A 13657-nucleotide genomic window follows, 5' to 3' on the forward strand; every position below is an offset into this window, starting at 1 on the left:
GACAAATCCAGATGCTTCTGAAAATAAGTGGGGATACATGAGATAACATTTGCTTACTAAACAGCAGCCTGGGAACACCATATTTTAATATTCAGGGGAAAAAATAAATCTTGATTGTAGAGGGTAAGTTTGGGTCATTTATAAAAAGGCTTAGCTTTAAATTTAGAATATTATGATTGTAATGAGAGGTAAAAATAGATCAATATTGTGCTGTTCTGTCTTTCTAGAATGACAGATTTGGATAAGTCAAGGGAAGTAGTTAATGGAATCAGAAGGACTGAGGAAGAGAGTCTTCAGTATAGATGAGGAATGACATTTCTTGTGAGTTCGACCATTTTGGTAGGAGTTTGTTTAGCACATAATGGCAAGATATTTTTTTTGACACAAGACTAGCGGTAGATCTCATGCTTCTGGACTTTGACAAAATTTTGGTTTATTGTAGAGACTGAGGCTAATGAAGATTGCTAGAATGGTAAGATAGGTACAGAATGGATTGAAAGAAAATGGCAGTGGATGGTTTCGGAAGAAAATATATCAAAAGCCACAAGTGGAGAACCTGGATATTAATTTTATATTGTCATTAAGAATTTTGAAACAGAAACCGAGTATGTTCTGACAAACCAGTGAGGGAGACAAGCCACTGATTTCACTGAGGAGCAGAATAATTAAACTGTAAGTATATTTAGTTGTAGAAAATGCAAGGTCATGAATAAGAAATATTGGAGCTGGAAGCTGTTAATTGGAAATGAATGTCAGTCAGAATCTAAGGGTTATTTTTGATTTAAAATACTGTGCAGACTGTTGATAGCATAATTTAACCTAGAAGTATGTGAGAGAAATATGAAGTGTATACTCAGGTGTGAAGGTATATGAAGGTATATTCAGAGCAGGTTAACTTCCAAAGGCCTGTGTGTGTGTTTTTTAAAAATTTTATTTAATATTTGGGTTATCAATTCAAATAGATAATTCTACAGCTGCCAATGTGTAGCAATGTTTCTTGATGGCTGGTACGCTATGCACTTGTGCAAATGAAAATACGGGTACAAGTTTGAAAATGGTATTTGTGTCAGAGCTGTCAAGTGTTCCGATTAAAAAGACATTGGTTTCCTTTTGTTCACACACTGAAAATAATATTATGAGTCTTCACATAACTTCGTGTGTTAGTGTCCCTGTATCCAGGCTTTGTCATCCGTCAGGAGACAGAGTTTAAAGCAGCGACCATTGCCAACCGCAACTAACAGAAGAGAAGAAACCAAGCTGAGCCTGCCCCATGTATCCGGACTTTGGGTGTGTTGCTCCATCTGCCAAAAGCCAACTTCAAACTCGTCTAATTTAAACTGTTACTCTAGATCCAGCACAGTCTGGATTCAGGCCAGGACATGGCACCGCAGCAGCTTAGTGACACAGATAGATGGTCTCCTATGGTCAACAGATAGAGGGCAGTCATTAATTTTCATTCTGCCAGCCCTTTCTCCTGTGGCCAGGAGTCGATGCTGTCTTGCCGGGGGGCAGTGGCAGGGTCCAAAGCAAAGTGCTAAAGCGGCTTGACCTCATCGTAGGTGGTCGATCATGGGTGGCGACACACTCATGATTTTGAAGTGTTGCCGATCATAGAAGGAAATTAAGAAATTGAGAATGGTATCTGCAACAGGATTTTGTTGTCGCTTCTACATCAGCGAACATATTAGTGCTGCTAATTGCTATTCTGAGTTGGGTAATGCTTATTTGCGTGGGAGGGCAGCGCTTTCACAAGACTGAATTCTAGGCTGTGTAATGAACTCCCCTGGGAATGGAGAGCTGCTGTGTATTTTGCGCTGAGAGTTGATGATGGAATTTCTTATATTTTGCATTTTTTGATGTGATAATATAGACAGAAGCATATTTAAAAAGGAAACAAAAAGCGACAACGGCAATACTGTGTCGAAATAAATAATCTTCTTTGATATAACTCATCTAAAGAATACTCTGGGGCAAAGAAAGCTCCTACACGAGCTGAATTTTTAATCTTCCTTTAAAAAAATATTTCTAATCCACTTGCTATTTGCAGATTTTTTTCAGAAAATTAATTTTGTGTTGAACTCAAACCCAGAAGATGTGGTCTAAAAGTTTGATGAAATTGTGCTGTATTTTTATTACACTTAAGGTTTTAAAACTCCTGTAAAGTACAAAATTCACCTGTGTAACCTTATTGCTAGGATAGTTGCTGGGAATTTGGCTGAGGGGAATAAGTTAAACACAGGTAAGTCGCGTAATAAAAGCGAATTTAGTGGCAAAACTTCTGTGAACTTCTAGGAGATCAGTTTGCCAGTAAATGTATGTTGGCAAGGACTGTGCTGAATGAGAGGTGCTGGGTCGGCGAGTACTTTCAGAGCCAATTTTGTGGATCCTAATGAGCTGGGAAAGAGGACAGAGGCCACATGCTTTGGTGGGTGTAGAATTGGATTGGGAGCTTGCAAGACACAGTTCTGTTCTTGTTCCTGACTCTGAATGGCTGTAGGTTGAGGGAGACCAAGTAATTTGCCTTATTTTGCCTTAAACAATATTGTCCTAAAACATACATTCAAATTTAATGGTGAAAATACTAAACGTCCACATGAAGGAGAAACTTCAGTTTTTATCCTATCATTTTCAGTGTAGCTCAAGCCAGCTTCAGAATCGTGTAAAAAAACCAAAACAAACCAACAAACAAACAAACAAACAAAAAAACTCAAAAAACAACTAACCAACCAAAAACCTCCCAAAACTGCCCAAAATCACAAACAACCCTTCTCCCCCACCCCCAACAAAACCAACTAAACGTGGAAGTTTAATAAAATCATTCTTCTAGCATCTGTTTTGGACCCAGCTGATGTAGACTGCATCAAAGGATATGTGCAGAGGCAACTAAGCCTTTGAAACAGTTGCCTTTATTTGAGTGTGCTAAAAATAATTGATTTCTGACGAGAAAACTTTTCAAGATTGTATTTGGTGGTTGACATTTTTTGAAGTGTAAAGATTAAAGTTATTAATACTCTGGTAGGTGATTTGGAGATCTGCTTGTCTAATGCCAGGAGCTGTAACTCTTTGATAATGAAATTTTCATCCTATTTCCTGAATTATCATGTTAATACTAATGTCCAATTAGAATTAATAAGAGAACTTGCCTCAGGACCAGAAGTGAATGAAAAGTAGCTTCTAATGAAACTTTAGATTTTAACATTTCTATGACCAGATATTTTATCTGCTTGTGAGATTAATCTGTGTGGACACTGCGACCCTTTTTTCTTCAACTCGCTGGTCAGAACTTTTGTTGCAATGGGAACTGGCAAGTTGGTAGTGGCTGGGTTGATGGTTTGGAGAGATGATGTTTGTCGCTCAAACCTGATTCTCCCTTTTCGTGTATAGTTATCAAAGGTGAATGAGCAGTTCTGTGATTGCTTTTATTGCTGCTTCACTCTTGCTCTTTTATTCCCTTGTCTCGTTTTAAATTCAGATTGAGCCATCTGATACGGGACCATGTCATCTTGTGTGCTTGCACAGAATCTAATACAATGCGGCCTGGCTACTAATTGGAACTTTTGGGTGCTGACACAATAGAGATAATTAGTAATAAATGTACAGCTGTAATAGCAAGCAGTGTTCACAGTGTACGATACCGTGAATGACAGTCAAGCTCCTATGTGCTGTTTTAGATCCTATTGAATGTGTTTGAGAAATCACCGTTCTTCTTTCTTTGCCTATGTGGTGTTGTCCAGAAGTGCTTTCTCTAGTCTGGGGTAAGTGCTTATGCTGTTAATACCTTAATTGACTTCTTAAAATATAACTGATAAGGTCACATCCAAGTAATATTCATAAATGTACTGATCAGCAGTCACATAATCACAGTCTACAAGATTTCTTCAAGAAAGCTTGAAGTGTCATCTGGAGAAGACATAATGCCTCATGTTAAGCACATAAGTTATGCTTTTTGAGTAAAAGGAGCAAACAAACAAAAGAAACCCCACCTAACCAGCCAATCAAACCCCCTCATTAATTAAGGTTTCAGAAAAACCTTGGCATGGTTGCACATCTCTTTAGCTTCTTGTATGTTTTGAATCATCAGCTACTCATAGAACACTTCTGGATGTCAATCCATCCCTGAACAAATTGGTAATAGTTGGAATTTTGACAAATTCTGTTGTTTCACATTCAGAGTTTTTTTTCTCTAGTTTATTAAACTGAGGGTTGGAGGTGTATTCAGGCTTTCAGCTTAAAAAACACGAACAAACAAAACCCTTTTAAAAGAGACATATTTGGGTCAGTCTAACATCTTTCTCATGCAGAGAACTTGTTCAGCTTCTAAGTTAGTTAGGCAAACATATTGTCTGGAAACTCAGGACAAATGAGTCTACATTAAGGTCACTTTTTGTCCTGAGACTAATTTTTTTTTGTCTTCAAAGTAAGCACATACTCTTTCTCAGTAGCTCTCTGAGGTAATTGTAATTGTAATTCCTGGTGATGTTTGATTGGAAGTTTTTGCATGCAGTTGTAAGACCTACTGGTGTCCCTATCATTTAGAATTTGTGGTATGAACAGGCGACAGTGACAAATTTTAAGAAGATAGAAAAATCATGGGAGAAGTGGTGTAACGTTAGTGCTGTGGCTTGGAAGAGAAGGAATCTCACCACTAGTGGTAGGTGGACTGTCCAGCTACCAACTCTTCAGAAAATTTACATAGATTTTGTTTTGAGTGAAAGATCTAGAGAAGGTGGTAGAGTGGTTTCTTGAAGCATTAGATGCTGTTTTCTCATTGAAGCAAGTTACAATGAAAGCATAGACTTCAAACAGCATTGAATGTAGAAGTGCAGAGATGGACAATTAGGCTTACTTATAAAATTGAAAGTATATAGTGCACATTTTTTTTCTGTTACACACTTCTTCCCTCTTCGTGGTTTCTTTTATTTTTGAGAAAAACACAACATGCTCTTTATAATTAGTTTTAGTTTTAAATAAATTTACATGGTTTGAGAAACGAATGTTTTTTGTAGATTATTCTTACTTATGAAGAACTGGTGCCAAGTTATCTCGTTAAACGTATATTGAATTACTTTTTTTTTTGGTAAAGCTTCTCATGTGCAGCTTTCAGCTCTCCTAACGTTGCGTTGATTTCATCTACTCCCCCCTTCCCTGACTTTAGGCTTTCTGCTCCTATATTTTTCCCCTGCTGGTATGTAACATCTTTCCACGCTCCTGTGTGTGGAAAAACCCTAGTTGAGCTGATCTATAGTAAGTTACGATCGTAGCTTAAAGAAATGCTTTCAGTAGTACAACTGCAGGTGTGGTGCTGTGCTCCTGTGGTCAGATCTCCTGATTTATGGAGGCAGGATCCATGGAAACAGCAGGACAAGCTGCCTGTGTGGACCATTTGCCCACAGGGTTTCTGGGGGATGCTTCCTGCTTTGTTATGACAGCAGAGATCCTGTGAGCATTACTTGCGAGAGGAAAGGTGAATTTTAAAAAAGAGTACTGATAGCTTGTAGTTTCTTTATAACCAGGACTTCCCAAGCAGAGATGTATGAATTATGAAAAGTACTGTGGTTTTTTTTTTTTTTTCCCCGCAATGCATATGTTCAAAACCTTCTAAAAGTATGAAAAGTTTTTTGCTGAACTTTGTCGTCAAAATGTGCTTGCTTGCTTTCAAAATATTCTGGTATGGATGGTGAAACTCCTATAATCTTTTACTTTTAGTCAAGTATTTCCGTATTTTGTACTGTCAAAGAAACTGCACTGCAATCCAAACGAATTAGTTGCTGTGGGAAGCTCTGCCCCTTCCCTATTTATATCAGAGGCTATATGAGAACATTAAATGTTGTGAACTTTTAGAACCATTGAACTATCTTGACAATTGGTAATGCTCCTATTTTCCTCTCTTATTTGGTGTCTGTGATTTTCACTTTTCTCAGTAGAACTTCTATAATAACAGTTGTGCTTTCAGCACATCTGTGTGCAAGGTGAAATGAAAGGATCAGTTGTGGCATGATCAGGCATAAGTTCAATTACAGCAGCTCACGTGGTAATTAGTAAAGCTGACTTAACTCAGGTTTGACTGGGACACCGAACTTGGCCTGACTTTAGAGTCTTCACATCGGCTTTGTTTTTCATACGCTTATTTTTTACAGTGCTATTAGGCCATGGTGATTCCTGTCCGATCATTCAATCACATCTTGATAACTATATTGTTCTTTTCACTGGTCTTACTAAGTGCAATCACATCTTGTTGATTCCAAAAAAAAGCACTTTTTCTGGTCTTTTTTGCTTTGCCCACCTTCTGAGCCTGACAACAGTTTGTCTTCCTTTACTATGTCAGATTCAAAATGCCAGTCTTCACTCTCAGCTGCTTGTGATAGATGCTCAGCACCTTTATTCTCATTCACTGCCAGGATGTGGACTTGTCATCTGGCTTTTGATACTAGTTTCTGCTGAAATGTCTCCAGTTTCTGTTCGGCAGTCAGGTGTGCTCTCCTAGGCTGCTGCAAACCTTTGTCTGTGTAGCTGCCTTGTTATTCTTCCCAAAACTCTGCGTTAGTTCTCGTGTTGCAAAGATCAAACAAAACTTTACAGAGGTAACTCAGGTGTGTTACAGCTATCATGCTGTTTAGCACCTCCTGTGTTTTTTAGCTTTTTTTACTTTTTTTTTTTCCTTTCTACTTGTTCAATCCTCTTTTTTTTTGTGTATAGAGGATGTTACCTCTGTAGAACAGTCTTCTGTGGGCTTAGCACGGAGAGGTCTAAACTGATGATTTGGTGTCTCAAGTACTGTCATAATGTAAAGAAATGGTTAGAAAATTTAGATCTCTGCAACTGAACCAAACTCACAGTTTGCTCGTGACAGTGTAGTAAGCTTTGAGGTTTTCATTGTGTGTAATGTGAGAGCAATTTACCTTGCCTAAATTTATCAGTGTTTTAATGAAAAGTGGCTCGATAGTTGGCTGGGACTTTGCAATACTGCAGTGTTAGATAACCAGTGATAGATAGGAAGGGTGTTTCTTTTGAATAAAACTCTGCAGATTTACACCAGGCAAAGTTCTAGTCCACTTAAGAAAGGGAAAACTTGAGTGAAAGATCTTTTAGCTGAATCTAGCTGAATTAGCCACGTGTTTCTTACAGCATTAAAACCTCTCTTATTTTTAATAGATTTCCACGCATCATTTTGTCTGGACACAGCAACATTCTTTTATATCTATATATCTATATCATCTATATATATCTATATAATTTATATAATCTGTATATATAATCTATATAATCTAGATCTTCTATATGTATATAGCTATATAATCTATATCATCTATATCTATTCTGAACTCCCCTCTTTGAAATATTTTCTTGGTGGTAATTGCATTGAACTAAATAAACTGCTTTTCTGACATAATAGGTTTAAATTTTTAACTGTAAAGAGTTCCATCTCCCATGCTTTTTTGTAACGTCTGTCATGCTTGCTCTTTTTTAGTGCTTAAAATAAATTGATCTAGTAGAGATTTAGAGGATATGCCTTTAAATATTAATACTTTAACGTTGCCTTTGCAGGTACATGATGCTGATCGATGGCAAGAATGAAGTTTATATGGTTGATAGAGACAACTCGATTTTTCATGTATCTAACCTGGAATTTCCGTTTCGCAAAGACCTTCGCACACATCTAACAAACACTCTTCTGGATGGGGTAAGGAGAATACTGTATAATTATTGTAACAATTTCAGTGCCGTTTGTTTATGTTTAGACACAGGGCCAAGTTTTTAGGCCTGGATCAGCAAATCATGGGATTTCAGGAGTAATATAGATTCAGTTGCTGGTTGAATGTGGAGATTGTGCTTCATAAGTCATTTCTTATTTACAGAATAGCAATGGTGACTGCTCTGGGGGGAGCTGTTTGTCTTTGAAATAAATCAGAGTATTGAGGTGACGTACTCTAAATACGAGAAAATGCTCAAACAGAATCTAAAGAAATAATGCAGACCCTGATCTCTTCTTACAGCTTTGTATTTTGATACTGTAAACATAGTAAATTCAACCCAGTTATTGTAAATATTTTGAAAACTTGATAAAATTTTCACAATCTTTTGATAGACTTTTGTGAATTGATATCTTTGCTTCTGTCACCTTTATTTTCAGCTCATCCCAATTGTCAACTGTGATTTAGAAATGGTTTACTTACCTTTGTTTATGATTAAAACATTTCCAAGTTGTCATGCTAATTTAAATTATGTAAACTTGCTAATGAACTTTGTAAGCTAGTTCTAAAATGAAGTGTCAGACATCTGTGTTTCTTGATAGGAGACTGGCCTGGAGTATTCTTGGTAAACTTTTCAGAACAGTAGCCTCAAGAAGAGATTATTCCTTTATTGACCTTCCTATTTCAGATGAGCAAAACAACTTCATTAACTCTTATACTAAATATCTATCCTTGTAGACAAATGCAGTTTCTTATCATGTTGCAGTAGCATTGCAGGCCCTTTACATTGCTGTCATTCTGGCTTGCTGAAGTACTGAATGTCTCAGATCATGTTCGAGTTTAGTCTTCTGAGGCCTTATGCACCTTTCCGATACGGGAGACCACGTTGTCATTGTTGACTTCCTTTCCTTTCTCAGGCCTTTGCTGTCATTATCCTTCTTGAAATGTCACTTCTGTCAATGATCTGTCATACTGAATACACATTTACATGTGAGGCATGTGTAAATCGAATCTGTGAGGATAATTATTGCAAGGAACAATGTACTGTCTCAAGGACAGAGGAGCAGATAATGGAATATTTTCCACCACCTCTGCTTCACTGAAAAATTGAGAGCATAATGCAAGAAGAGCCGTGCTGTCAGCTCGAAAGTGGCTGCATGAGCTGTCAAGTCTGGTAGGAGCCTCTTCAGCTTCTTAATGATGTACATAATAATATTCTTAATGACATACATTACGTTCCATACTGTTGAGATAAAAAGCCTGGTACTTTTTTTTTTTTTTTTCTCCCTGCTCTTTTTATTCTAAGGCTTTTGAGAAAGTAAAGGCTTGACGGTGTCCATATGGTGCAATGGTAGGTGTTCTACAGGGAAACTGCTGCTCTTTTTTATTTGCATTTCAAAACAGATGATGTAGTAAGAGTGGCTGATACGCACATGGTGGGAGACGAGATTGCAGGTATATTGAGATATATGCATAAATGTGGCTGTGGGACGTCGGAGAGGGGCTCTGATCTGCTGTGATGTGTTTCCCAGGTTAAGTGACTTAAGAATAAATTAAGTTCTCTCAGTTACCCAGGACAAGAGCTATAACTTCATTTGTTATTCTGTAAAAGTTTGGCTGTTATAGTGCATTTCAGTATCTCACTTTATTGACAGAAAATTAGTCTTACTGTGACTTCCTCCCCCCTTTTTTTTCAGGAAGTGGAAAGCAAAATGACATTAAATGAACAAGTATTGGTTGAATGAAGTAAATGAGATAAAACTAATACCTTTTAATGGATAAATACTTTTCATAGTACAGTTTTCTAAATCTGTTGAAGTATGGTCAGTTAAAAAATACAAACTGTTGATAGAATATTTTTCATTTTCGACTGAAATTGCTTTCCACGGGTTTGAGAATAAACTTTGCGTATTATGTGAAGCATGAAAAAGCACCAGAACAGCTTAACTTTGTAATTGAATATTTGTTTAATGTTGGTGCCGAATGATAATTTCCATGACTGTTCTTTTACTCTGGATATATGCACGATTTTTTTCTTTCTTTTTTTTTTTTTTTTTCCATCCATGAGAAGGAAAATTTGGCTTTTTTGTGTTAACATATTTTGCTAATTAGTGCTGCAGGTCTGTTGAAATTAATTTTTTAATTACAGGTTGAAAGACTTCATACTTGTTGCCCTTGAAGTAGCTTTCTCTCTTTCAGAGAATGACAGTATAGAATGAGATGGCCCAATTTCCATTGCTTTACGGTTATCTTAAAAAATATGAGAAAGAAGGCAAGACAAAACAGATATCAGTGCCATGCAGCAAAACAACTACTTGTGTTAAGAATACAAACGATAATTTCCTCTAACTTTGTTTAGAATGACAGTGTATATAAAACTTTCATAAAGGCAATTTCCATGAATTAAGTGATCTATTAACTTGCTTTAAGGCTTTTGGTGCAAGACTTTCACGTAGTTGTCATTGAGAATTTCAAGTGCTTGTATGGTTCACTTCAGGCTGAAATTACTTGCAACTGGTTCTGACTCTGATCAGTTATGTCCTGGGTGATGAGGGGTCTCCTGCAAGCCCCTCCACACACCCCCAGCTCTTAGTTGTGGTGTTCCCCTGGCAGGGAAGAACGTTTTCTGCAAAGCTCATTAAAGCTAATTTGAATATTACCTATAGGTGACTAGTATAATATGAAGTATTCCTTTAGAAGCCAAGTGTTTTGCTTCCATGCTGTTATCTGTGTGAATGCATAGATTTTTGTTCAAGTGTTTTGGCTGTCATGCAAGAAAACTAATTAGTTATTTTCAGGAACTTTCTTGGCATTCTGCTTAGCTTTAGAACAGTTAAGCAGAAAATGCAGAGGCATTCTTAGGCTTGAAATACTTCTTGAAAATTTAATACAATTATATATTTTTTTTATTTTACTTTATATATAAGTTATTGTTCACACTTGGAGTCTTAGGAGGGCCAAGGACTCCAAAAGTGGAGAGGGAGGCTGAGATTGATTGATGTTTTTGTATCAGTACAGACCTCACTTATTTGTAAGCTCTGTCAGAAATGGCATAACATAAAACTTTTTGAGTTTGCAAAGGCTGGTGCTTTGTGAAAAAGTAGATTGAAACCAAAGTGAAGCTCTTTCCATTCCTGAAATACAGCAATGGCTAGAATTGTGTTGAAGAGAAATGGACAAAGGGAAGGCAGAGGATGAAAAGGAACAGTAAATAGATGTGTGATTAGAGCTGATGCCATACTTTGTGTCAACAAAAAATACATTGTGCATGTGGCTGGTAAACTGAGATCCTTTGCTTTGTGATTGAATTTTGGATTATTTTAAGTCTGAGTTGTTCACTAGATAATTCCAGGAAAAAAGAAAAAGTCCAAGAGCTGTCAGTCCAGCATTTCTTGTTTGGTACTTGTCCAGCTAAAAGCTCTTAGCACAGCTACTGTTTCTAATGCTCTGTAAGACTGTGCTCTGTGTCACCAGAAGATTAAGAAAAGGAGATTAACACCAGCACAGTTTTGCCAGGTCACATGGAAGAAACTGGCCATTGGACCTTGTGCTACAGACCTGCAGGTTAAGCTAATACCTAAAATAACAAGTAGAGCACAAGAGGTAAAACTCTTGCTTACTAGCAGTGGTAATTGTGAAACTCACAGTAGTGGCTATAACTCTACATGAGGTCCATAAAAGGAAAGGTATGGATGCAGGTGTGTCTTATGGATGATTTTGTGTTCTATTATCATGTCATGTGAGTGCTGCTGGGTTTAAGTTTTTTAGTTATCTAAAAATGACTTAACCTGCTACTCTAAGGCTATATTTATTACTCAGATCAGAGTGAGTGAGTTAGAATGTGATCAGTTTCTCAAATACTACGTTTTTTGTGAATTTGCCTTTGAGGTCTATTCCCTGAAGTATTTTTTCAGTTCTCATAGTTTCAAGGAAGATACTGAAATCAGACTGTTAAATAATGATGTGTTAGAGTATTTCTAATCTGAATCATTCTTATGATCACTTTAGAAGCTTTTGCCTTACAACAGTTGTATTGGCGAAACTAATGGAGCAGTGAACGTTGTTGTCATGATGGAGATGAGCAGTGCAGGAATTTGTCATCTCTACCACTAAGGCGTATTGCGCTGTTGTTTATTTGCTCTGGCAGCTGGGATTTCAGTCAGGATGTGAGAAGAAAACCAGAGGCAGGGGAGGAAGAAAAGAAGTCAGGATGTGAGGAAGAAGGAGAATTTGACCAGTAATAGAGTCAAAAATACGTGACTGAGGTAGAGGAAAAGTTTATTTGTAAAATCAGTTTTGTGTTAAAACTGGACCTTCCAGAGAAGGTTTAAAAAAATCATTGTTGGTCCTCTTGGCTGTATTTTATAAGTTGTCTTAAACTTCATGGAAAGGGTTGCCAGGCATTGGAACAGGCTGCCCAGGGAAGTGATGGAGTCACCATCCCTGGAGGTGTTTAAAAGATGTTCAGATGAGGTTCTTAGGGTCATGGTTTAGTGCTAGAGTTAGGTTAGGTTATGGTTGCACTTGATCCAGAGAGTCTCTTCCAACTGAAATGATACTATGATTAAACTGAGTAACCAGAGATGCAGATTTTTGAAAGCTAAACATAAAATCTTGTAATACCAGGCATAGGAAATGTTTTCAGGGTTTTACAAAGAAACGCTACCTTTGCATCAAAGCTGAGGCTCTCAATATGTATGCTGAGGAAATGAGTCCTTTAGCATATGTTCATTTAAGCATATCTTAAAAATTTATTACAGCTGCTAATGTGACTGAAACTTTAAAGAAATATGGTATCATTCTTTTATTTCAGTTTTACTTTGTTCTTCATTTCACCTCATTATTATCAGGAATTCCGTGGTTTTGTGGTTTTTTTTTTTTGGTTTTGTGTGTTGTTTTTTTTTTCCTTCCACTTCTCCTTTTTTTTTCCCTCCCCTCCACATTGTATCTTCACACAGTCTTCCAAATTTGAACATCATGCATTCTTAGGGCGTACCTACTCCGTCTGTTCTGACAGTTATTTATAAAGTTTGTTGTCAATGAAAGCATTGCAGCGCTGCATTTGCTGTTCCTTTGGTAGCTCACTGGTGTCTTACCTAAATGCTCGAAAGTAACAGTGTGGCGTTTTGTTATAGTTACCTGTAACTAGATGGTTTTTAGAGTAAGATATTGTAATGTTACAAAGGAATATTTTTCAGGCATGGAATTTTTTTTTAATGATGTAGCAAGGTGTGTAAGGTCACTTTAGGTAGTTATTCACAACACCTGTGAATGCTGCATTTGGCTGTGAAAGTCCAGTCTGTATCTCAGTGTTGTGTTCACAGAAAATGAGATTCCAAAATATTAAGTAGGCAACTTATAGTTCCCAATGATTTTTGAGAACACCAGGTTCGTATCTTCTAGTTTGGTTTTAAATGCTTGACGCTTTGTGTTTGCTTTAAAAAAAAAAAAAAAACAAAAACAAAAAAACCCAATATTTTTACAACAGCTTGCTTATTTTTTAAAGCCGAATGTGATTAAATAGTATGTACAACTCAAGAAGCTTGGTATGTGTACAGACTGAAAATCAATCTTGCATTGAGACTCTCGTTTGGGTTCACTTTGTAGAAGTTATGGATTCTAAGAGAAGTTAAAATGTAAAACATAAAAATGCTGCTGACCTAGCAAGAAACAACCTAAACAAAATTAATTTGAGCTGATGTAAGGTTCTCTTTTGGAATAACTCTTGAGCTCACAGTTGTTTTTTTTTTATCATGTTATAGTTAAATATTTTTACTTTTTCCAACTGTTTTATCTCATATGTGTGAATTTGGAATTTTAACTTGATACTGGCAGCAAAAAATCCCTAACTGATACAACTGACTTAATAGCCAAGAATTGGGTGGGGTGAGGGGGGCAGGGAGGAGATTGATTGCATTTAGATAAGTAAATATTTCAAATTTGACTCTGAAAAAGATCGACTAGTT

At 36.8% G+C, this 13657-nt stretch overlaps 1 protein-coding gene across 4 annotated transcripts in view; it reads left to right on the forward strand.

Annotated features, from left to right (window-relative positions):
* RNGTT (RNA guanylyltransferase and 5'-phosphatase) overlaps nt 1-13657 on the forward strand; it is a 182290-nt gene that overhangs the window by 42781 nt on the left and 125852 nt on the right. For all 4 annotated transcript variants that reach the window (XM_071806780.1, XM_065834828.2, XM_071806779.1 and 1 more), the window contains exon 9: nt 7546-7681. In XM_071806780.1, the coding sequence (XP_071662881.1) occupies nt 7546-7681 (136 nt within the window). The remainder of the gene's footprint in view (nt 1-7545; nt 7682-13657) is intronic.

Source organism: Patagioenas fasciata, chromosome 3, assembly GCF_037038585.1.
Source record: "Patagioenas fasciata isolate bPatFas1 chromosome 3, bPatFas1.hap1, whole genome shotgun sequence".
Classification (NCBI taxonomy): domain Eukaryota; kingdom Metazoa; phylum Chordata; class Aves; order Columbiformes; family Columbidae; genus Patagioenas; species Patagioenas fasciata.